This window comes from Meleagris gallopavo, chromosome 29 (assembly GCF_905368555.1).
Source record: "Meleagris gallopavo chromosome 29, MGAL_WU_HG_1.1, whole genome shotgun sequence".
In the NCBI taxonomy this organism is placed as follows: Eukaryota; Metazoa; Chordata; class Aves; order Galliformes; family Phasianidae; genus Meleagris; species Meleagris gallopavo.
In genome coordinates this window covers 2,767,917-2,792,909 of record NC_139432.1, presented here as the reverse complement: position 1 = coordinate 2,792,909, position 24,993 = coordinate 2,767,917, and the positions used below count along the sequence as shown (strand labels likewise).

The window sequence follows — 24,993 nt, the reverse complement described above, 5'->3', positions numbered from 1 at the left end:
GGGGGGGGGGTCACACTGCCTGCCCCCCCCCCATACACACACAGCATGACACACAGGGGGGGTCACACCATCCTGCTCCCCCCCCCCCCATACACACACAGCATGACACACATGGGGGGGGGTCACAGCATCCTGCCCCCCCCCATACACACCCAGCACTTGACACACATGGGGGGGGTCACACCACCTGCCCCCCCCCCCAAAACACAGTGACACACACGGGGGGGTCACACTGTTTGACCCCCCACCCCACACACACATAGAGACCACACTGGGGGGGGGGGCACAGCATGCAGCCCCCCCCCTCCCTCCTATACAACCCAGCACTGACATGGGGGTCACATGTACTGCCCCCCCTTCCCCCCATTATACACAGCACTGACACACATGGGGGGGGGGGTGTCACACTGCTCTGCCCCCCCCACACACAGTGACACACGGGGGGTCAACTGTCTGCCCCCCCCAACAACACAGCACTGACACACATGGGGGGGGGTCACATGCTCTGCCCCCCCACACAGTACACACACGTCTCAACACACATGGGGGTCACACCGCTCTGCCCCCCCCAAACAACAGTGACACACGGGGGGGTCACACAGCTCGCCCCCCCCAACACACAATGACACACGGGGGGTCACACGCTCTGCCCCCGTTTCCCCCCCACCCATGCCCACACGGCAGCACGCGTACGTCTCTGCCCGATGGGACCTGTGGGGCAGCACCACACATCATGGGGAGGGGGGGGGGGTCTCACCTCCTCACCCCCCCCCTCCCCATTCCCCCCCCCCCGCCCCCCGTGCCCCCCCCCCCCTTACACACCCAGCAGCTTCTTCCCATCCAGCTTCTGCCTGTTGAGCGGGCTGGTGCCGTACAGCAGCGCATGATGCTCCGAATGCACAGCCTGGATCTCCTCCAGCGTCGCTTTCCGACCCCGGATGCGCTATGGGGTGAGACGGAAAGAACAAAACGGGTTGGGGGCACAGAACTGAGCCCCCCCCCACCACCCCCCTCCCCCTCCCCAAATCCCACAGCACATCACCCCCCCCACACACCACCTCCCCCCCCCCCCCTTCTCACCTCACATTTGCCCAGCAGCCCGGTTTCCTGCAGACGGGACCAGATGCTCTGGATGCGCCCCGCGTGTTCGGGGTGGATGTGGGTGTTCCCACACGTGCACTGGTGCTTCAGCATGAAGGTGTCGTACACCACGCCTGGGGGGCACGGATCCCATAAAGGGTCCCATGGGGTGGGGGTGGGGGGGTTGGGATTTGGGGAGGGGGTGTAAGGAGCGGGGAGGGTTGAGGGATGCGGCACTGCTGGGGGGAAGGGGGGGGATGGGGGTCCGATGGGATGAGCAGGGGGTGGGAACCCCGTGGGATATGGGGAACACCATGGGATGGAAGGATACCCCACCCCATAGGATATAGGGTCACCCCATAGGACCACCAGGAAATGGGAACCCTGTAAGATATGGGGAATCCCACGGGATATTAGGATATCCCACCCCATAGGATATAGGGACACCCCATGGGATAAGGGATACTCCACCCTATAGGATATAGGGACATCCCATAGGATATAGGGACACCCCATGGGACCATACCAGGAAATGGGAACCCAGTAAATATGGGGGAATTCCACGGGATATAAGGACACCCCACCCCATAGGATATAGGGTCACCCCATAGGACCACCAGGAAATGGGAACCCCGTAAGATATGGGGAATCCCATGGGATATTAGGACATCCCACCCCATAGGATATAGGGTCACCCCATGGGATATAGGAACACCCCATGGGATATAGGGATACTCCACCCTATAGGATATAGGGACATCCCATGGGATATAGGGACACCGCATGGGATATAGGGACACCCCATGGGACCACCAGGAAATGGGAACCCCGTAAGATATGGGGAATCCCATGGGATATTAGGATATCCCACCCCATAGGATATAGGGTCACCCCATGGGATATAGGAACACCCCATGGATATAGGGATACTCCACCCTATAGGATATAGGGACATCCCATGGGATATAGGGACACCGCATGGGATATAGGGACACCCCATAGGACCACCAGGAAATGGGAGCCCCATAAGATATGGGGGAATCCCATGAGATATAAGGACACCCCACCCAATAGGATGTAGGGTCACCACATAGGACCACCAGGAAATGGGACCCCCAGGAGATATGGGGGAACCCCATAGGATGTAAGGATACCCCACCCCATAGGATACAGGGACATCCCATAGGATATAAGGACACCCCATGGGACCACCAGGAAATGAGAACCCCAGGAGATATGGGGAACCCACGGGATATAAGGACACCCCATCCCATAGGATATAGGGACATCCCATAGAATATAAGGACACCCCATGGGACTACCAGGAAATGAGAACCCACGGGATATAGGGGAACCCCACGGGACCACCAGGAGAGGGGAACCCACAGGATATAGGGACACCCCATAGGATATAGGGACACCCCATAGGATACAGGGACACCCCACTGTGCCACCAGGAGATAAGGAACCCTAAATGACAAGGGTACCCAATAGGTTGTAGGAACACCCCCACAGGATATAAGGATGCCCCCCATGAGATGGGAACCCCAAAAGATATAGGGACACCACATGGATATAGGGACACCCCATGGGATATAGGGACACCCCATGGGCCCACCAGGAAACAGGAATATGGGGTTATGGGATATGGGGGAATCCCACAGGATATAAGGACACCCCACCCCATAGGACATAGGGACACCCCACGGGACCACCAGGAGATGGGAACCCACAAGATATAGGGACACCCCAAGGGATATAGGGGAACCCCGTGGGATATGGACCACCAGGACCACCAGGAGAAGGGACACCCTATGGGATGGGGACAACCTATAGACGCAAGGAAACCCCACAGCCCCCCCCACAGCCCCGTACCTGTAGTGAAGAGGTGCTGGGGGGGTCCGTCGGGCTGGGGGGGCTTCACGCTGCTGGGGGACGACTGAGTGCGGCCGAGGGGGGGGTGGGGCAGAGGCAGGACTGCCAGGGGGGGGGGGGGGGGTACAGGGGGGGCAGCGGCTCCGGGAACACCTGGGGGTGATGGGGGGGGGGGGCATCAGTACAGCCCACCCCCCTCACCCCTCCCCCCCCCCCACTCAAAATAGCTGTGTGCATTGAGCTGCCACGTCCTTAGGGCTGGGGGGGGGCTGGCTGAGGTTGGGGGGGGGGGGATGAGTCATGAGGGGGGGTGGAGATGGGAGGATGTGGGGGGGGGGGGGGGGGCGTGAGTCATGGAGCCCTGGAGTCAGTCTGTGCTGCAGCATGGGGGGGGCACAGTGGTACATAAGTGTGTGTTTGTGCAAGGGGGGGGTGTGCAAAGGGGGGGGGGGGTTGTGCGGGTTGAGGATGCTGGAGCAAAGGTGCTCGTGCAAAAGATGCTCGTGCAAAACGGGGGGGGGGGGGGGGCGCGCTCGTGCAAAAAGTCCTCGTGCAAAGGGAGCCGGGGCGCTGCAGGGATGCTTGTGGGGAGAGGGGCGCTCGTGCAAGACGCTCGTGCAAAGGGAGACGCTCATGGAAAGAACGCTTGCATCGACGGCAGGCGCTCGTGCAAAGGTGCTCGTGCAAAGGGAGCGATGCTTGTGCAAAGGGGGGGGGTGCACGTGCAAAGGCAGCCGGGGCGCCGCAGGGACGCTCGTGGGGGTGCGAGGCGCTCGTGCAAAGATGCTCGTGCAAAGGGAGACGCTGACAGATGGGAGGCGCTCGTGCAAAGGCAGGAGCTCACCGACAGAAGGGGGCAAAGGACGGGACCCAAAGCGCTGGGGGGTGGGGAGGGGTTGGGGGCGGGGAGGGGTTGGGGGTGGGGAGGGGTTGGGGGTGGGGAGGGGTTGGGGGTGGGGAGGGGTAGGGGTGGGGAGGGGTTGGGGGTGGGGAGGGGTTGGGGGTGGGGAGGGGTAGGGGTGGGGAGGGGTTGGGGGTGGGGAGGGGTTGGGGGTGGGGGAGGGGTAGGGGTGGGGAGGGGTAGGGGTGGGGAGGGGTTGGGGGTGGGGGAGGGGTTGGGGGTGGGGAGGGTTGGGGGTGGGGAGGGGTAGGGGTGGGGAGGGGTTGGGGGGTGGGGAGGGGTTGGGGGTGGGGAGGGGTAGGGGTGGGGAGGGTGAGGGGGGGGAGGAGGTGTGGGGGTGGGGCAGGGTTGGGTGGTGGGGAGGGGTTGGGGGTGGGGAGGGTGAGGGTGGGGAGGGGGTAGGGGGTGGGGAGGAGGTGGGGTGGTGGGGAGGGGTGGGGGTGGGGAGGGGGGGTAGGGGGGGAGGGGTGGGTGGGGAGGGGTTGGGGGTGGGGAGGGGTTGGGGGTGTTGGGAGGTGCTGACCCCCCCCCCCCCCCCATCTCCCCCCTCACCTGTGTGTAGGTGACCCCCAACTCGGGGCCGTCGGACCCCCCCGGAGCTTCGGCCTCATCCCCGCTGCCCCCCCCCAGCTCCGCCCCACAGCGCTGGGGGTCCCGCAGCCCCTCGGGGGGGGTCGGCGGCATCCGGGGAGGGGAGGACGTTTGGGGGGGGGGGCGGCGCCGGGTCCTTCACCCCCCTGGGGGGGCTCCTGCTGCTCCGTCAGCTCCTCCTCCGTCTCCTCGGGGTGCGTGGGGGGCTGCCGGGTCAGATCCCCCCCCTTGGGGAGCAGCTGATGGGGAGGGGGGGAGGTGAGCCCCAACCCTGCCCTATATCCACAGCCCAAACCCACATCTCCACCCTATAGCTGCCCCACACCCCGCCCTGTACCCCCCCCCCCACCCCATCTCTGCCCTGTAACCGTTCCATCCCCACCCTAAACCCACCCCACGCCCCACCCCTGCCCTATAGCCACCCCATCCCACCCCACACCTGCCCTGTAATTATTCCAACCTCACCCTATACCCACAGCCCGCCCCTGCCCTACAGCCACCCCATCCCCACCCTATACCCGCCCCACACCCCATCTCTGCCCTATAACCATCCCATCCCCACCCCACTTCCCATCCCTGCCCTACAGCCACCCCATCCCTCACCCTATCTCTGCCCCATAACCACTCCATCCTCACCCTACACACCCCATTTCTGCCCTATAGCCACCCCATCCCATATCCCATCTCTGCCCCATAGCTGCCCCATTCCCACCCAACACCCCACCAATGCCCTATAGCCACCCCACCCCTGCCCCACAGCAGCCCTACCCCGGTCCCACCCCCACAGCCTCCCCATCACCGCCCCACACCCATCCCTGCCCCACTGCTGCCCCATCCCTACCCCACACCCCATCACCTCTGTCCCATAGCCACCCCACACCCCTCCCTGCCGCACCCCAAACCCCACCCCTGCCCTATAGCCACCCCATCCCTATCCCACACCCCACTCCTGCTCCATCCCCACCCCATCACCCCTGTCCCCGCCCCTCCCCATCCCCACCCCACACATCACCCGTCCCATAGCCACCCCACCCCACTCCATCACCCCTGTCCCATAGCTGCCCCATCCCACATCCCACTCCTGCCCTATAGCCACCCCATCTCTATCCCACACCCCATCCCTGCCCTACAGCCACCCCATCCCTATCCCACACCCCACTCCTGCCCTATAGCCACCCCATCCCTATCCCACACCCCACTCCTGCCCTATAGCCACCCCATCCCTATCCCACACCCCACTCCTGCCCTATAGCCACCCCATCCCTATCCCACACCCCACCCCTGCCCTACAGCACCCCATCCCTATCCCACACCCCATCCTGCCCTACAGCACCCCATCCCTATCCCACACCCCACTCCTGCCCTATAGCCACCCCATCCCTATCCCACACCCCACCCCTGCCCTACAGCACCCCATCCCTATCCCACACCCCACCCCTGCCCTACAGCACCCCATCCCTATCCCACACCCCACTCCTGCCCTACAGCACTCCATCCCTATCCCACACCCCGCTCCTATCCCATCCCCACCCCATCACCTGTCCCCCCTCCCATAGTCACCCCACCCCAAACCCCACCCCTACTCCACATCCCACTCCTGCCCTACAGCACCCCATCCCTATCCCACACCCCACCCCTACCCTTTAACCACCCCATCCCTATCCCACACCCCACTCCTGCCCTATAGCCACCCCATCCCTATCCCACATCCCACTCCTGCCCTATAGCCACCCCATCCCTATCCCTATCCCACAACCCACTCCTGCCCTATAGCCACCCTATCCCTATCCCACACCCCACCCCTGCCCATAGCCACCCCATCCCTATCCCTATCCCACATCCCACTCCTGCCCCATAGCCACCCATCCCTATCCCACACCCCACTCCTGCCCCATAGCCACCCATCCCTATCCCACATCCCACCCCTGCCCTATAGCCACCCCATCCCTATCCCTATCCCACAACCCACTCCTGCCCTATAGCCACCCTATCCCTATCCCACACCCCACCCCTGCCCCATAGCCACCCCATCCCTATCCCTATCCCACATCCCACTCCTGCCCCATAGCCACCCCATCCCTATCCCACACCCCACTCCTGCCCCATAGCCACCCCATCCCTATCCCACACCCCACCCTGCCCCATAGCCACCCCATCCCTATCCCTATCCCACATCCCACTCCTGCCCATAGCCACCCCATCCCTATCCCACACCCCACCCCTGCCCTATAGCCACCCCATCCCTATCCCTATCCCACATCCCACTCCTGCCCATAGCCACCCCATCCCTATCCCACACCCCACTCCTGCCCCATAGCCACCCCATCCCTATCCCACACCCCACCCCTGCCCTATAGCCACCCATCCCTATCCCACACCCCACCCCTGCCCTATAGCCACCCCATCCCTATCCCACACCCCACCCCTGCCCTATAGCCACCCATCCCTATCCCTATCCCACAACCCACTCCTGCCCTATAGCCACCCCATCCCTATCCCACACCCCACCCCTGCCCTATAGCCACCCATCCCTATCCCACACCCCACCCCTGCCCTATAGCCACCCCATCCCTATCCCACACCCCACCCCTGCCCTATAGCCACCCCATCCCTATCCCACACCCCACTCCTGCCCTATAGCCACCCCATCCCTATCCCACACCCCACTCCTGCCCTATAGCCACCCCATCCTATCCCACACCCCACTCCTGCCCTATAGCCACCCCATCCCTATCCCACACCCCACTCCTGCCCTATAGCCACCCCATCCCTATCCCACACCCCACTCCTGCCCTATAGCCACCCCATCCCTATCCCACACCCCACTCCTGCCCTATAGCCACCCCATCCCTATCCCACACCCCACCCCTGCCCTACAGCACCCCATCCCTATCCCACACCCCACCCTGCCCTACAGCACCCCATCCCTATCCCACACCCCACCCCTGCCCTATAGCCACCCCATCCCTATCCCACACCCACTCCTGCCCTATAGCCACCCCATCCCTATCCCACACCCCACCCCTGCCCTATAGCCACCCATCCCTATCCCACACCCACCCCTGCCCTATAGCCACCCCATCCCTATCCACACCCCACCCCTGCCCTATAGCCACCCCATCCCTATCCCTATCCCACAACCCACTCCTGCCCTATAGCCACCCCATCCCTATCCCACACCCCACTCCTGCCCCATAGCCACCCCATCCCTATCCCACACCCCACCCTGCCCTATAGCCACCCCATCCCTATCCCTATCCCACAACCCACTCCTGCCCTATAGCCACCCCATCCCTATCCCACACCCCACCCCTGCCCTATAGCCACCCCATCCCTATCCTATCCCACAACCCACTCCTGCCCTATAGCCACCCATCCCTATCCCACACCCCACCCCTGCCCTATAGCCACCCCATCCCTATCCCACACCCCACCCCTGCCCTATAGCCACCCCATCCCTATCCCACACCCACTCCTGCCCTATAGCCACCCCATCCCTATCCCACACCCCACCCCTGCCCTACAGCACCCCATCCCTATCCCACACCCACCCCTGCCCTACAGCACCCCATCCCTATCCCACACCCCACTCCTGCCCTATAGCCACCCCATCCCTATCCCACACCCCACTCCTGCCCTATAGCCACCCCATCCCTATCCCACACCCCACCCTGCCCTACAGCTACCCCATCCCTACCCCACACCCCACTCCTGCCCCATAGCCACCCCATCCCTATCCCACACCCCACTCCTGCCCTATAGCCACCCCATCCCTATCCCACACCCCACTCCTGCCCTATAGCCACCCCATCCCTATCCCACCCCGCTCCTACCCCATCCCCATCTCCCACCCCTCCCCCCACCCCCGCCCCCCACCTTGCCCTGCTGTTTATCCAGCAGGTGATGCTGCAGGGCTCCGTGGGGCAGCGCCTGCGGGCTCTGTGGCAGCGGTGAGGACTGCGTGCGGCTCAGCGGCCGGTGATGCCGAGGAACTTTGGGCACCGCACGGCTGCGATCAGCTGCCAGCAACGGGGACTGAGGCAGCAGGGGGACTGCGGGGGGGGGGAGGAACCGGGCTGAGAGGGGGCTGGGGGGGCATGGGGGAATGGGGTGGGGTGGGGGTATGGGGGTATGGGGGGTGGGGGTGGGTATATGGGGGGTGGGTATATGGGATTGGGGGTGGGAATGGGGGGGGGTGGGGGTGGGTATATGGGGGGTTGGGGGTGGGTGTATGGGGGGTTGGGGTGGGTGTATGGGGGGTTGAGGGGGTTGGGGTGGGTATATGGGGGGTGGGGGTGGGTATATGGGATCGGGGGTGGGTATATGGGGGATTGGGGTGGGTATGGGGGGTTGGGGTGGATATATGGGGGGTGGGTATATGGGGGGTTGGGGTGGGTGTATGGGATTGGGGGTGGGTGGGGGGTTGGGGGTGGGTATGGGGGGTTGGGGTGGGTGTATGGGGGGTTGAGGGGGTTGGGGTGGGTATATGGGGGGTGGGGGTGGGTATATAGGGGATTGGGGGTGACTATGGGGGGTGGCTATGGGGGAAACTGAGACACAGCTATGGGGGAATTGGGGTGTGGTTATAGGGGAAACTGAGGCACAGCTATGGGGGAATTGGGGTGTGGTTATAGGGGAAACTGAGGCACAGCTATGGGGGAATTGGGGTGTGGTTATAGGGGAAACTGAGGCACAGCTATGGGGGAATTGGGGTATGGTTATAGGGGAAACTGAGGCACAGCTATGGGGAATTGGGGTGTGGTTATAGGGGAAACTGAGGCACAGCTATGGGGGAATTGGGGTATGGTTATAGGGGAAACTAAGGCACAGCTATGGGGGAATTGGGGTGTGGTTATAGGGGAAACTGAGGCACAGCTATGGGGGAATTGGGGTGTGGTTATAGGGGAAACTGAGGCACAGCTATGGGGGAATTGGGGTATGGTTATAGGGGAAACTGAGGCACAGCTATGGGGAATTGGGGTGTGGTTATAGGGGAAACTGAGGCACAGCTATGGGGGAATTGGGGTGTGGTTATAGGGGAAACTGAGGCACAGCTATGGGGGAATTGGGGTATGGTTATAGGGGAAACTGAGGCACAGCTATGGGGAATTGGGGTGTGGTTATAGGGGAAACTGAGGCACAGCTATGGGGGAATTGGGGTATGGTTATAGGGGAAACTAAGGCACAGCTATGGGGGAATTGGGGTGTGGTTATAGGGGAAACTGAGGCACAGCTATGGGGGAATTGGGGTGTGGTTATAGGGGAAACTGAGGCACAGCTATGGGGGAATTGGGGTGTGGTTATAGGGGAAACTGAGGCACAGCTATGGGGGAATTGGGGTATGGTTATAGGGGAAACTGAGGCACAGCTATGGGGAATTGGGGTGTGGTTATAGGGGAAACTGAGGCACAGCTATGGGGGAATTGGGGTATGGTTATAGGGGAAACTAAGGCACAGCTATGGGGAATTGGGGTGTGGTTATAGGGGAAACTGAGGCACAGCTATGGGGGAATTGGGGTGTGGTTATAGGGGAAACTGAGGCACAGCTATGGGGGAATTGGGGTATGGTTATAGGGGAAACTGAGGCACAGCTATGGGGAATTGGGGTGTGGTTATAGGGGAAACTGAGGCACAGCTATGGGGAATTGGGGTGTGGTTATAGGGGAAACTGAGGCACAGCTATGGGGGAATTGGGGTATGGTTATAGGGGAAACTGAGGCACAGCTATGGGGAATTGGGGTGTGGTTATAGGGGAAACTGAGGCACAGCTATGGGGGAATTGGGGTATGGTTATAGGGGAAACTGAGGCACAGCTATGGGGGAATTGGGGTATGGTTATAGGGGAAACTGAGGCACAGCTATGGGGAATTGGGGTGTGGTTATAGGGGAAACTGAGGCACAGCTATGGGGGAATTGGGGTGTGGTTATAGGGGAAACTGAGGCACAGCTATGGGGGATTGGGGTGTGGTTATAGGGGAAACTGAGGCACAGCTATGGGGGAATTGGGGTATGGTTATAGGGGAAACTGAGGCACAGCTATGGGGGAATTGGGGTGTGGTTATAGGGGAAACTGAGGCACAGCTATGGGGGAATTGGGGGATGGCTATATGGGGATAGGGGGTGACTATGGGGGGGGTGGCTATGGGGGAAACTGAGGCACAGCTATGGGGGAATTGGGGTGTGGTTATAGGGGAAACTGAGGCACAGCTATGGGGGAATTGGGGTGTGGTTATAGGGGAACCGGGGGCTCTGCTCACCAGCAATGAGGGTGCTCTGCTGCCTCGCCTGTTCCAGCAGCAGGACGTGCTGCAGCAGGGAGGCGGGGGGATCCCCCTCCAGGGCCACCCCCAGCAGGCAGCCGGGGATGGACGAGGTGCTCAGGAATTTCCCACTGAGTGCAGCCCCGGGTCGCAGCGCGGCCACGGCCGGGCGATCGGCTTCGGGCTGTGGGGTCAGCTTGGGGGATGCCTGAGGGGGGGGGGGGGAGGGAAACCCAGCAATGGGTGCTTCTGTGTCACCCCCCCATAGGACACCAAACCCCGCTGCCACCCCCCGTGGGATGTCAGGTCACCACGAGACCCTCCCAGGGATGCCAGGGTCCCCATGTTGCCCATATGGGACCCCAGCCCCCCCCGTAACAGCCCTGCAGGATCCCAGATCCCAGTAACACCCCTATGAGACTTCAGATCTCAGCAGCCCCCCTACGGGACCCCAGAACCCCCCAACAGCCCCTCTATGGGCACCCAGACCCCCCAGTAAACACCCTGTGGGACTTCAGATCCCAACAGCCCCCCTATGGGACCCCAGACCCCCCAGTAAACATCCCGTGGGACTTCAGATCCCAACAGCCCCCCTATGGGACCCCAGACCCCCCAGTAAACACCCGTGGGACTTCAGATCCCAACAGCCCTCTATGGGCACCCAGACCCCCAGTAAACACCCTGTGGGACTTCAGATCCCAACAGCCCCCCTATGGGACCCCAGACCCCCCAGTAAACACCCCGTGGGACTTCAGATCCTAACAGCCCCCTATGGGACCCCAGATCCCCCCAACAGGTCCTCAATGGGCCCCCAGATCCCAACTGCCCCCTATGGGACCCCAGATCCCCCAGTAAACACCCCGTGGGACTTCAGATCCCAACAGCCCCCCTATGGGACCCCAGACCCCCCAGTAAACACCCCGTGGGACTTCAGATCCTAACAGCCCCCTATGGGACCCCAGATCCCCCAAACAGGTCCTCAATGGGCCCCCAGATCCCAACTGCCCCCCTATGGGACCCCAGACCCCCCAGCAAACACCCCATGGGACTTCAAATCCCAACAGCCCTCCTATAAGACCCCAGATCCCCCCAACAGGTCCTCAATGGGCCCCCAGATCCCAACTGCCCCCCTATGGGGACTCCAGACCCCCAGCAAACACCCGTGGGACTTCAGATCCCAACAGCCCCCCTATGGGACTCCAGACCCCCCAGCAAACACCCCATGGGACTTCAAATCCCAACAGCCCTCCTATAAGACCCCAGATCCCCCCAACAGGTCCTCAATGGGCCCCCAGATCCCAACTGCCCCCTATGGGGACTCCAGACCCCCCAGCAAACACCCCATGGGACTTCAGAACCCAACAGCCCCCACTCTGAGACCCCAGATCCCCCACACGGGCCCTTTATGGGAACCCACATCCCAGCAGCCCCCCTGTGGGATCTCAGAGCCTCCCAAAACCCCCCCTGTCGGACCCCAGATCCCCCAGTAGCCCTTTCTATGAGCACTCAGATCTCAAGAGCCCCCCCGTGAGACCCCAGATCCCCCAGGAGCCCCTCTACGGGAACCCAGACCCCAACAGCCCCCCTGTGGGACCTCAGATCCCCCCAGCAGCTCCCCTACAGGAACCCAGACCCCAATAGTCCTCCTACGGGAACCCAGACGCCCCAACAGCCCCCCTATAGGACCCCAGCCCACGCCCCCCCCCCCCCCCCCCGTGACCCCCCCATGTGCCCCCAGCCCACACTCACGTTGAGGTGGGAGTTGGTGACGGTGACGGTGGCCTGCAGCCCCAGGGAGATGTTGGGCAGTGATGGGGACGTGTAGAGGCTGAGCTGCCCGGAGCCATCCAGGGCCAAAGCACGGGGCTGGGGCAGCAGCTGCTGCGGGGGGAGGTTGGGGGGGGGGGGGGTCACCCTGCACCCCTATGGGCGCCCATCCCAGGGACAGGGACAGGCGTGCAGCCCAGCTGTGCACACAGCACCCTGAGCACACACACACACACACACACACACACGGGGTGCAGCTCAGCACACGCGTGCCCCGAGCGTGCACACGCATGCACATGCCTTGAGAACACGTCTGCAATGAGCAAACACGCACGTGCCCTGAGCTAACACATCCACGTGTGTGCACTGAGCTAACATGCTAACTGCACGCGTGTTCCCTGAGCACGAGTGTGCACCAAGCCAATGCTCTGCACGCAAGGACTCCAAGCATGCGTGTGCACCAACACGTGCTAAGTGCGCGCACGCACCCTGAGCACGTGTGCACCAAACCAGGACATGCTAGCTGCACGCGTGGATCCTTAACGTGCTTGCAGTGAGCTAACACACGCTAACTGCATGCACCCTGTGCACTGAGCCAACACATGGACACTCAACATGCGTGCACTCAGCACGCACATGCTAACTGCATGCGTGGGCCCTGAGCACGTTTGCGCTGAGGATGCACACGCCAACTGCACGCACACACCTGAGTGCACGTGTGCACTGAGCCAACATGCTAACTGCATGTGTGCGCCCTTAGTACACACGTGCTCTGAGCATGAACATGCTAACTGCATGTGTGCGCCCTTAGTACACACGTGCTCTGAGCATGAACATGCTAACTGCGCATGTGTGCACTGAGCATAGAGCAACTGCATGCATGCACCTTAAGCGCATGTGTGCACTTAGCTAACACATGCTAAGTGCATGCATGGACCTTTAACACGCGTGCACTGAGCTAACACGGACCCTTAACACGCGTGCACTGAGCTAACACATGCACGGACCCTTAACACTCATGCATGAAACTAACTGCACACCCACTTACCACGCGTGCACTCAGCCTGCACACGTTAACTGCATGCACGCACCCTGAGCACGTGTGCGCAATCCAACACACGCTAAGAGCACGCGTGCAGCCTGAGAACACGAGCACCGACTGCACGCACCGACTGCATGCACCGACTGCACGCATGGCCCCTGAGCACCGTCTGCAGCGCCCTGAGCTGAGCACTGAGCGCACACACGCACCACGCACACGCTAACTGCGCGCACATGCAAACTGCACGCGTGTGCACACACCTCTGCATGGATGTTGGGGACGGAGCCGGTGAAGCCGTTCTCGGCGATGGCGCAGTGGGAGCTGTTGGGTGAGCTGGGCCCGGAGCACGGAGCGCTGCTGCACACCGCTGTGACTGCAGGGGGGCGGGGAGGGGGGCACGGGGACACTGCAGCCCCCCCTCCGCTCCCCATGCGTGCGCCGTGTCCCTGCTGCACCCCCCGCCCCTATTGCACTGCCAGCCCCTACCTCATCCCCAGCCCCCCTGGGCACCCTCACAGCCCTACCTGCACCCCGAGACCCCCTGTCACCCCCCAGCCCCTCGCTGCAGCCTGAACCATCTCTTGCAACCCCCCCCCCCCCCATAAACGTGTTCTCCACCCCTATTTCCAGCCCAACTGCCCCCAGCCCCAACTGCACCCCAGCCCAAACCCAACCTCAGCCCCTAAATGCACCCCAGCCTCCAACTGCACCCCCAGCCCCAAATCCAACTTCAGCCCCTAAATGCACCCCCAGTCCCAACTGCACCCCAGCCCCAAACCCAACCTCAGCCCCTAAATGCACCCCCAGCCCCATACCCACCCTCAGCCCTAAATGCACCCCAGCCCCAACTGCACCCCCAGCCCCAAACCCAACCTCAGCCCCTAATGCACCCCAGTCCCAACTGCACCCCAGCCCCAAACCCACCTCAGCCCCTAAATGCACCCCCAGCCCCAAACCCAACCTTAGCCCTAAATGCACCCCAGCCCCAACTGCACCCCATTCCCTAAATGCACCCCAGATCCAACACCACTCCAGCCCCTACCTGCACCCCAACCCCCCTCTTGCAACCCCACCCAAACCCACCTCTACCTTTCATTGCACCCCCAGCCCCAGTATTACCCAGCCCCAAACATGCCCTCTACCTCCACTGCACCCCCAGCCCCTAAATGCACCCCCAGCCTCCAACTGCACCCCAGCCCCAACCCAACCTCAGCCCCTAAATGCACCCCCAGCCCCAAACCAACCCCAGCCCCTAAATGCACCCCCAGCCCCAAACCCAACCTCAGCCCCTAAATGCACCCCCAGCCCCAAACCCAACCTCAGCCCTAAATGCACCCCCAGCCCCAAACCCAACCTCAGCCCCTAAATGCACCCCAGCCCAACCCACCTCAGCCCCTAAATGCACCCCCAGCCCCAAACCCAACCTCAGCCCCAATTGCACCCCCAGCCCCAAACCCAACCTCAGCCCCTAAATGCACCCCAGCCCCAAACCCAACCCAGCCCCTAAATGCACCCCCAGCCCCAACTGCAACCCCTGCCCCCAACATGCTCTCTATCCTTAACTGCACCCCCAGCCCCAATACCACCCCAGAGCCAATAGCACCCCAGCCCCTAACTGCACCCGGACCCTCTCTTGCAACCCCTTCCCCAAACCCACCCTCTGCACCAAACCCACTTCACTGCACCCCAACCCCCCAATTGCACCCCATCCCTCAATTGCAACCCCCATCCCCAAACCCACCCTCTGCCCCTAAGTGCACCCCCAGCCCCCAATCGCACCCCAGCCCCAATACCACCCCCAGCCCCAATATCTCCCCAGCCCCCAATTGCACCCCCAGCCCCAATCGCTCCCCAGCCCCAACTTGCACCCCCAGCCCCAATATCGCCCCAGCCCCAATTGCACCCCCAGCCCCAATATCTCCCCAGCCCCCAATCGCACCCCAGCCCCAATCACCCCAGCCCCCAATCGCACCCCCAGCCCCCAATCGCACCCCAGCCCCAATATCTCCCCAGCCCCCAATCAACCCCAGCCCCCAATCGCACCCCCAGCCCCAATATCTCCCAGCCCCCAATCACACCTCCAGCCCCAAAACTCACCCCAGATCCAACAACACCCCAGCCCCTAACGGCACCCCACACCCCTTTACAACCCCCACCCCTATTCACACCCCCACCTCCCACCACCCCAGCCCCATCCCCCACCCGGGAGACGGGGGGGGGGGGGGTGTCCCGTTGCCCCCCACCCACCCGTGACCTCAGCAGCTCTGCGTCTCACTGCGCTCAGCACCGTCCCGTCCCTCCTGCGGAGCAGTGGGCTGCTGCGCCGCTCTGCAACCTTCTGCTTCAGCCGTGAGCGCACCTTCAGGTTGGGTTCTGAGGCTGCAGGTAGGAGGGGGGGGGGGGGAGTGGGTTATGACCCCCCCCCCCCAGCCGTACAAAGTGGGACACCCCCCCCCAAATCCCCAAATCCCCGTACAGTTTGGCACCCACCGGTTTTACGCAGTGGGAAATCGTCGCGGCCGTCGTAGGGGCCGAGCAGCGGCACTTTGTAGGACGGGGGGGTCCCGGGGCTGCCGCTCTGGGGGGGGGAGCTCTGCTCCAAGGAGGTGTGGTGAGCCCTGGGGGGGGGTCGGGGGGGGGGCAGGAGCGCTGGGATGGCTGCGTGCCCCCCAGCCCCACGGCACCGCCGTGCACCACTGCGCATCCCCCCCCCCCCCCCAGCCCATCCTCCCCCAGCGGTGCTGCTGATATATGGGGGTCCCGGGGGGGGGTCTCGGGGGGGCCCATACCAGCACGTGGGATGCTGCGGCAGGGAATGGTTGGGGGCGCCGGCGCCCGGCTCCTTGGCTTTGCTGAGCAGGAACTCCTGCAGCTTCAGCTTCACCTCTGTGCTGGCGATGGCACCTGTGGGGTGGGGGGGTGGGAGGGGGCAGTGCGTGGACCCCCCCACCCCCCCCCCCACCCCATAACCTGCACCACCAGCGCACATCGCCCCCAGCCCCAAAACCACCCCCCCAGACCCTAACACCACCCTAAAGCCACGCTGGCCCCAGTGCCTCCTTAGACCCCGCCGCACCCCCCGCCCCAACGCCTCCCCCTACAGCCCCCCGCTGCTCCCCGACCCACACAGACCCCAACCCCTGCTTCCCTCAGCCCCACATTGGCTTCAACCCGCTCTGCACCCCACGATATCCCCACTGCATCTCCGCAGGTCCCACTGCAACCCCAGCCCCACTCCCACCCCAACCCCCACTGCACCCCTCCAGCCCCCACTGCTCACCCCCAGACCCATTAGCACCCAGCCCCCATGCGCAGCCCCACACCCACGAAGGCTTCCAGCCCCCCCTGCACCCCCAACCCCCACACTGACCCACTCCCACCTCACCCTGTTACACCCCCGCACCCAACTGCACCCCCTGCCCCAATCCCCTCCCAACCCCACAAGGGCTCACAACCCTCATTATATGTCTAATCCCAATATCTCCCCCATAGACCCCCCCAGCCCCACAATCCCAATCCCCACCCCCATACCAATATGGGCTCGCTGCACCCCCAGCTCCAATCCCTCCCCAGCCCTATATGGGTTTATAACTCCCATCGCATCCCCTAACCCCAATACCCCCCCCATGGGTCCCCAGCCCCCCATCCCCACCCCATACCAACATGGGCTTCCAGCCACCACTGCACCCCCAGCCGTAATCCCACCCCAACCCCCACTGCACCCCACTGACCCACTCCCACCTCACCCCCAAACCCAACACACCCCCACTCCAATCCCCCCCCCAGCCCCATAAGGGCTTACAACCCTCATTGCATCCCCCACCCCAATATTCCCCCATAGACCCCACCTCCAGCCCCCACTGCACCCAACCCCAATATCTCCCCCATAGACCCCCCCACCCCCACGACCCCAATCCTCACCCCCAGACCCATACGGGCTTCCAACCCCACTGCACCCCCCGCCCCAATCCCCTCCCCAGCCCCATAAGGCCTTACAACCCTCATTGCATCCCCAACCCCAATATCTCCCCCACAGACCCCCCCAGCCCCACGACCCCAATCCCCACCCCCAGACCCATACGGGCTTCCAGCCCCCACTGCACTCCCACCCCAATCCCCCCCCAGCCCCATAAGGGCTTACAACCCCCACTGCACCCCCCACCCCTATATTCCCCCCACAAACCCCCCCTCCAGCCCCCACTGCACCCCCACCCCAATCCCTCCCCCATAGACCCCACCTTCAACCCTCATTGCACCCCAACCCCAATATCTCCCCCACAGACCCCTCCCAGCCCCACGACCCCAATCCCCACCCCCAGACCCATACGGGCTTCCAGATTGGGCCCCCCACCCCAATCCCCTCCCCAGCCCCATAAGGGCTTACAACCCCACTGCATCCCCCACCCCAATATCTCCCCCATAGACCCCCCCCAGCCCCACAACCCCAATCCCCACCCCCAGACCCATATGGGCTTCCAGCCCCCACTGCACCCTCCACCCCAATCCCCTCCCCAGCCCATAAGGCCTTACAACCCTCACTGCATCCCCAACCCCAATATCTCCCCCATAGACCCCACCTCCAGCCCCCACTGCACCCCACCCCAATATCTCCCCCATAGACCCTCCCCACCCCAATCCCCACCCAGCCCCATAAGGGCTTACAATACCCACTGCACCCCCCACCCCAATATCTCCCCCATAGACCCCCCCAGCCCCACGACCCCAATCCCCACCCCCAGCCCCATACGGGCTTCCAGCCCCCACTGCACTCCCCACCCCAATCCCCCCAGCCCCATAAGGGCTTACAACCCCACTGCACCCCACCCAATCCCACCCCGCCCCCCATATCCCCACTCACTCTCTCTGCCCCTCTCCTTGCAGCGCAGTGCCTGCAGCTGCTCCATGCGCTGCTGTTCCAGCGCCTCCTGCCTCTCGCGCTGCCGTTGCTGCTCCAGCTCCTGCTGCCGGCGGGCGGCCAACGCTTCCTGCTGCTGCTGCGGGGGCACTGCATGCTCGGCTCCCCCGGGGGCTGCCCCCACCCCAGCATCCCCCCCACCGCCCCCTATGGCCGTCATCCCAAAATGAGCGACATCCCATGGCTCCGTCATCCCAAAATGAGCGACATCCCATGGCTCCGTCATCCCAAAATGAGCCGTGTCCAATGGCTCCGTCATCCCAAAAATGAGCGACATCCCATGGCTCCATCATCCCAAAATGAGCCGTGTCCAATGGCTCCATCATCCCAAAAATGAGCCACATCCCATGGCTCCGTCATCCCAAAATGAGCCATGTCCGATGGCTCCAGCACCCCAAAAATGGGCAACATCCCATGGCTCCGTCATCCCAAAATGAGCCGTGTCCAATGGCTCCACCTCCCCAAAAATGAGCCACATCCCACCACTTTACCACCCTAAAATGAGCCACATCCCATGGCTCCATCACCTCAAAAATGAGCAACGTCCCACCGCTTCGTCATCCCCAACATCAGCAACGTTCCACTGCCCATCAGCCCCAAAAGGAGCCAGATCCCAAAGCTCCACCACCCCAAAACGAGCCAGATCCCAAAGCTCCACCACCCCAAAAGGAGCCAGATCCCAAAGCTCCATCACCCCAAAAGGAGCCAGATCCCAAAGCTCCATCACCGCAAAAGGAGCCAGATCCCAAAGCTCCACCACCCCAAAACGAGCCAGATCCCAAAGCTCCACCACCCTAAAAGGAGCCAGATCCCAAAGCTCCATCACCCCAAAAGGAGCCAGATCCCAAAGCTCCATCACCGCAAAAGGAGCCAGATCTCAAAGCTCCACCACCCCAAAACGAGCCAGATCCCAAAGCTCCACCACCCTAAAAGGAGCCAGATCCCAAAGCTCCATCACCCCAAAACGAGCCAGATCCCAAAGCTCCATCACCCCAAAAGGAGCCAGATCTCAAAGCTCCACCACCCCAAAACGAGCCAGATCCCAAAGCTCCATCACCCCAAAACGAGCCAGATCCCAAAGCTCCATCACCCCAAAAGGAGCCAGATCCCAGAGCTCCACCACCCCAAAAGGAGCCAGATCCCAAAGCTCCACCACCCCAAAAGGAGCCAGAACCCAAAGCTCCACCACCCCAAAACGAGCCAGATCCCAAAGCTCCACCACCCCAAAAGGAGCAATATCCCATGGCCCCATCACCCCAACATGAGCCACATCCCCACGGACCCATCGCCCCAAAAGGAGCAATGCCCCACAGCTCCATATCACGGGACACCCCGTATCTCCATCACCCCACAATGAGTCCACGATTCCATGCCTCCCCTCTACCCAGAATGGCTCCACCACCCCAAAACACTCAATACCCCGTAACTCCGTCATCATGGGATGCCCAACAAATCCATCACCCCAAAACAAGCCGTGCCCCATAGCTCCATCACCATAATGGCACACCCCATAGCTCATTCACCCCCAACAAGCCATGCCATCACCCCAAAACGAGCTCTGCCCCATAGCTCCATCATCAGGGGACACCCCACAGCTCCATCACCCCAAAACGAGCCCTGCCCCACAGCTCCACATTATGGGACACCCCACAGCTCCATCACCCCAAAACAAGCAATGCCCCACAGCTCCACCATCATGGGACACCCCACAGCTCCATCACCCCAAAACGAGCCCTGCCCCACAGCTCCATCATCATGGGACACCCCACAGCTCCATCACCCCAAAACGAGCCCTGCCCCACAGCTCCATCATCATGGGACACCCCACAGCTCCATCACCCCAAAACGAGCCCTGCCCCACAGCTCCATCATCATGGGACACCCCACAGCTCCATCACCCCAAAACGAGCCCTGCCCCACAGCTCCACCATCATGGGACACCCCACAGCTCCATCACCCCAAAACGAGCCCTGCCCCACAGCTACATCGTCATGGGACACCCCCAGCTCCACAGACCCATCATCCCAAAACGAGCCCTGCCCCACAGCTCCAGCACCCCAAAACGAGCCCTGCCCCATAGCTCCACCATCATGGGACACCCCACAGGTCCATCACCCCAAAACAAGCAATGCCCCACAGCTCCACCATCATGGGACACCCCACAGCTCCATCACCCCAAAACGAGCCATACCCAACATCCCACAGCCCCGACCTTCCCACAACGGCTCCATCACCCCACAACAATCCAAACCCCACAGCTCCACCACCCCCAATCGCCCCCAAAACCGAGCCCCCAACCTCCCAGTCCCATCACCCCATAAAATCCCCTGCGACCCCGCCCCCACCTTGAGGTGTTTCTGCAGCTGCACCTCGTGCTGCCGGGTCAGGTTCTCGTGCTGCTTCTGGAACTCAGCGAACAGCAGCTGCTTTTGGAGCTGCTGCTGCTGCTTCAGGGCCAGAAGCTCCCGCTGCAGCTGCCGCTCCCGCGCCGCAGCGTCCAACCCCGCAGCACGGAGCTCCCCGCAAGGCTCTGCCGGCCCCTCCGGCCCTACAGGGATCCCAAAGGGCGGCTATGGGGCGGGGGTGTTCCTATGGCCATATAGGGATCCCAAAGGGCGGCTATGGGGCGGGGGTGTTCCTATGGCCCTACAGGGATCCCAAAGGGCGGCTATGGGGCGGGGGTGTTCCTCTGGCCCTACAGGGATCCCAAAGGGCGGCTATGGGGCGGGGGTGTTCCTATGGCACTACAGGGATCCCAAAGGGCGGCTATGGGGCGGGGGTGTTCCTATGGCCCTACAGGGATCCCAAAGGGTGGCTATGGGGTGGGGGTGTTCCTATGGCCCTACAGGGATCCCAAAGGGCGGCTATGGGGCGGGGGTGTTCCTATGGCCCTACAGGGATCCCAAAGGGCGGCTATGGGGCAGGGGTGTTCCTATGGCCATTTAGGGACCCCAAAAGGCTGCTATGGGGTGGGGGTACCACCTAGGTGCTATAGGGACCCCAGAGAGCTGATACAGGGGGGGGGTGTTCCTCTGGCCATATAGGGATCCCAAAGGGCGGCTATGGGGCAGGGGTGTTCCTATGGCCCTACAGGGACCCCAAAAGGCTGATATGGGGTGGGGGTGTTCCTCTGGCCCTATAGGGACCCCAAAGGACTGCTATGGGGTGGGGTTTTCCTCTGGCCATATAGGGACCCCAAAGGGTTGATATGGGGTGGGGGTGTTCCTATGGCCCTATAGGGATCCCAAAGGATTGATATGGGGTGGGGGTATCTCCCTGATACTACAAGGATCCCAAAGGGCTGTTATGGGGCGGGGGTGTTCCTATGGCCCTACAGGGATCCCAAAGGGCTGCTATGGGGTGGGGGTGTTCCTATGGCCCTACAGGGATCCCAAAGGGCTGCTATGGGGTGGGGGTGTTCCTATGGCCCTACAGGGATCCCAAAGGGCGGCTATGGGGTGGGGGTGTTCCTATGACCCTACAGGGATCCCAAAGGGCGGCTATGGGGCGGGGGTGTTCCTATGGCCCTATAGGGATCCCAAAGGGCGGCTATGGGGCGGGGGTGTTCCTATGGCCCTACAGGGATCCCAAAGGGCGGCTATGGGGCGGGGGTGTTCCTATGGCCCTATAGGGATCCCAAAGGGCGGCTATGGGGTGGGGGTGTTCCTATGGCCCTACAGGGATCCCAAAGGGCGGCTATGGGGCGGGGGTGTTCCTCTGGCCATTTAGGGACCCCAAAGGGTTGATAAGGGGTGGGGGTGTTCCTCTGGCCCTATAGGGACCCCAAAGGGCTGCTATGGGGTGGAGGTGTTTCTCTGGCCATATAGGCACCCCAAAGGGTTGATATGGGGCGGGGGTGTTCCTATGGCCCTACAGGGATCCCAAAGGGCGGCTATGGGGTGGGGGTGTTCCTATGGCCCTACAGGGATCCCAAAGGGCTGCTATGGGGCGGGGGTGTTCCTATGGCCCTACAGGGATCCCAAAGGGCGGCTATGGGGCGGGGGTGTTCCTATGGCCCTACAGGGATCCCAAAGGGCGGCTATGGGGTGGGGGTGTTCCTATGGCCCTATAGGGATCCCAAAGGGCTGCTATGGGGTGGGGGTGTTCCTATGGCCCTACAGGGATCCCAAAGGGCGGCTATGGGGAGGGGGTACCTCCCTGATACCATAGGGATCCCAAAGGGCAGCTATGGGGCGGGGGTGTTCCTCTGGCCCTACAGGGATCCCAAAGGGCGGCTATGGGGTGGGGGTGTTCCTATGGCCCTACAGGGATCCCAAAGGGCGGCTATGGGGTGGGGTGTTCCTATGGCCCTACAGGGACCCCAAAACGCTGATATGGGGTGGGAGTATTCCTCTGGCCCTATAGGGACCCCAAAAGGCTGATATGGGGTGGGAGTATTCCTCTGGCCCTACAGGGATCCCAAAGGGCGGCTATGGGGTGGGGGTGTACCTCCCTGATACTATAGGGACCCCAAAGGGCTGCTATGGGGTGGGAGTATTCCTCTGGCCCTCCAGGGACCCCAAAGGGCTGCTATGGGGCTGGAGTGTTCCTCTGGCGTTATAGGGATCCCAAAGGACTGCTATGGGGTGGGGGTACCTCCCTGATACCATAGGGAATCCAAAGGGCTGCTATGGGGTGGGAGGATTCCTCTGGCCCTACAGGGATCCCAAAGGGCGGCTATGGGGTGGGGGTGTTCCTCTGGCAGTATAGGGATCCCAAAGGGCTGCTATGGGGCGGGGGTGTTCCTATGGCCATTTAGGGACCCCAAAAGGCTGATATGGGGTGGGAGTATTCCTCTGGCCCTATAGGGACCCCAAAAGGCTGATATGGGGTGGGAGTATTCCTCTGGCCCTACAGGGATCCCAAAGGGCGGCTATGGGGCGGGGGTGTTCCTATGGCCATTTAGGGACCCCAAAAGGCTGCTATGGGGTGGGGGTACCACCTAGGTGCTATAGGGACCCCAGAGAGCTGATACGGGGTGGGGGTGTTCCTCTGGCCATATAGGGATCCCAAAGGGTGGCTATGGGGCGGGGGTGTTCCTATGGCCCTACAGGGACCCCAAAAGGCTGATATGGGGTGGGGGTGTTCCTCTGGCCCAATAGGGACCCCAAAGGACTGCTATGGGGTGGGGGTTTTCCTCTGGCCATATAGGGATCCCAAAGGGTTGATATGGGGTGGGGGTGTTCCTATGGCCCTATAGGGACCCCAAAAGATTGATATGGGGTGGGGGTATCTCCCTGATACTACAGGGATCCCAAAGGGCGGCTATGGGGCGGGGGTGTTCCTATGGCCCTACAGGGATCCCAAAGGGCGGCTATGGGGTGGGGTGTTCCTATGGCCCTACAGGGATCTCAAAGGGCGGCTATGGGGCGGGGGTGTTCCTATGGCCCTACAGGGATCCCAAAGGGCGGCTATGGGGCGGGGGTGTTCCTCTGGCAGTATAGGAATCCCAAAGGGCTGCTATGGGGTGGGGATGTTCCTATGACCCTACAGGGATCCCAAAGGGCGGCTATGGGGTGGGGGTGTTCCTATGACCCTACAGGGATCCCAAAGGGCTGCTATGGGGTGGGGATGTTCCTATGACCCTACAGGGACCCCAAAGGGCGGCTATGGGGCGGGGTGTTCCTATGGCCCTCCAGGGATCCCAAAGGGCGGCTATGGGGCGGGGTGTTCCTATGGCCCTACAGGGATCCCAAAGGGCGGCTATGGGGCGGGGGTGTTCCTATGGCCCTACAGGGATCCCAAAGGGCGGCTATGGGGCGGGGGTGTTCCTATGGCCCTACAGGGATCCCAAAGGGCGGCTATGGGGCGGGGGTGTTCCTATGGCCCTACAGGGATCCCAAAGGGCGGCTATGGGGTGGGGGTGTTCCTATGGCCCTACAGGGATCCCAAAGGGCGGCTATGGGGCGGGGGTGTTCCTATGGCCCTACAGGGATCCCAAAGGGCGGCTATGGGGCGGGGGTGTTCCTATGGCCCTACAGGGATCCCAAAGGGCGGCTATGGGGTGGGGGTGTTCCTATGGCCCTACAGGGATCCCAAAGGGCGGCTATGGGGTGGGGGTACCCCTATGGTGCTATAGGGACCCCAGAGAGCTGATATGGGGTGGGGGTGTTCCTCGGGCCCTATAGGGACCCCAAAGGGCTGCTATGGGTTGGGGGTATCCCTATAGCCATTTAGGGAATCCAAAGGGCTGCTATGGGGTGGGAGGATTCCTCTGGCCCTACAGGGACCCCAAAGGGCTGCTATGGGGTGGGGTGTTCCTCTGGCCCTACAGGGATCCCAAAGGGCTGCTATGGGGTGGGGGTACCCCTAGGGCTATTTAGGGACCCCAGAGAGCTGATACGGGGTGGGGGTGTTTTCCTCTGGCCATATAGGGATCCCAAAGGGCTGCTATGGGGTGGGGGTGTTCCTCTGGCCCTACAGGGATCCCAAAAGGGCGGCTATGGGGCGGGGGTGTTCCTATGGCCATTTAGGGACCCCAAAAGGCTGATATGGGGTGGGAGTATTCCTCTGGCCCTATAGGGACCCCAAAAGGCTGATATGGGGTGGGAGTATTCCTCTG

General features: G+C 62.4%; 1 protein-coding gene across 1 annotated transcript in view; it reads right to left on the bottom strand.

Annotated features, from left to right (window-relative positions):
* The window catches only part of HDAC5 (histone deacetylase 5), a 38,103-nt gene that overhangs the window by 7,177 nt on the left and 5,933 nt on the right, over positions 1–24,993 (bottom strand). Inside the window, 17 exon segments of the mRNA XM_085210793.1 lie at positions 668–711; positions 823–943; positions 1,081–1,214; positions 2,956–3,076; positions 3,079–3,108; positions 4,409–4,528; positions 4,530–4,566; positions 4,568–4,686; positions 8,324–8,499; positions 10,705–10,915; positions 12,457–12,588; positions 13,777–13,889; positions 15,764–15,895; positions 16,007–16,134; positions 16,306–16,420; positions 18,375–18,510; positions 20,777–20,979. Of these exon segments, the coding sequence (XP_085066919.1) occupies positions 668–711; positions 823–943; positions 1,081–1,214; positions 2,956–3,076; positions 3,079–3,108; positions 4,409–4,528; positions 4,530–4,566; positions 4,568–4,686; positions 8,324–8,499; positions 10,705–10,915; positions 12,457–12,588; positions 13,777–13,889; positions 15,764–15,895; positions 16,007–16,134; positions 16,306–16,420; positions 18,375–18,510; positions 20,777–20,979 (2,072 nt within the window).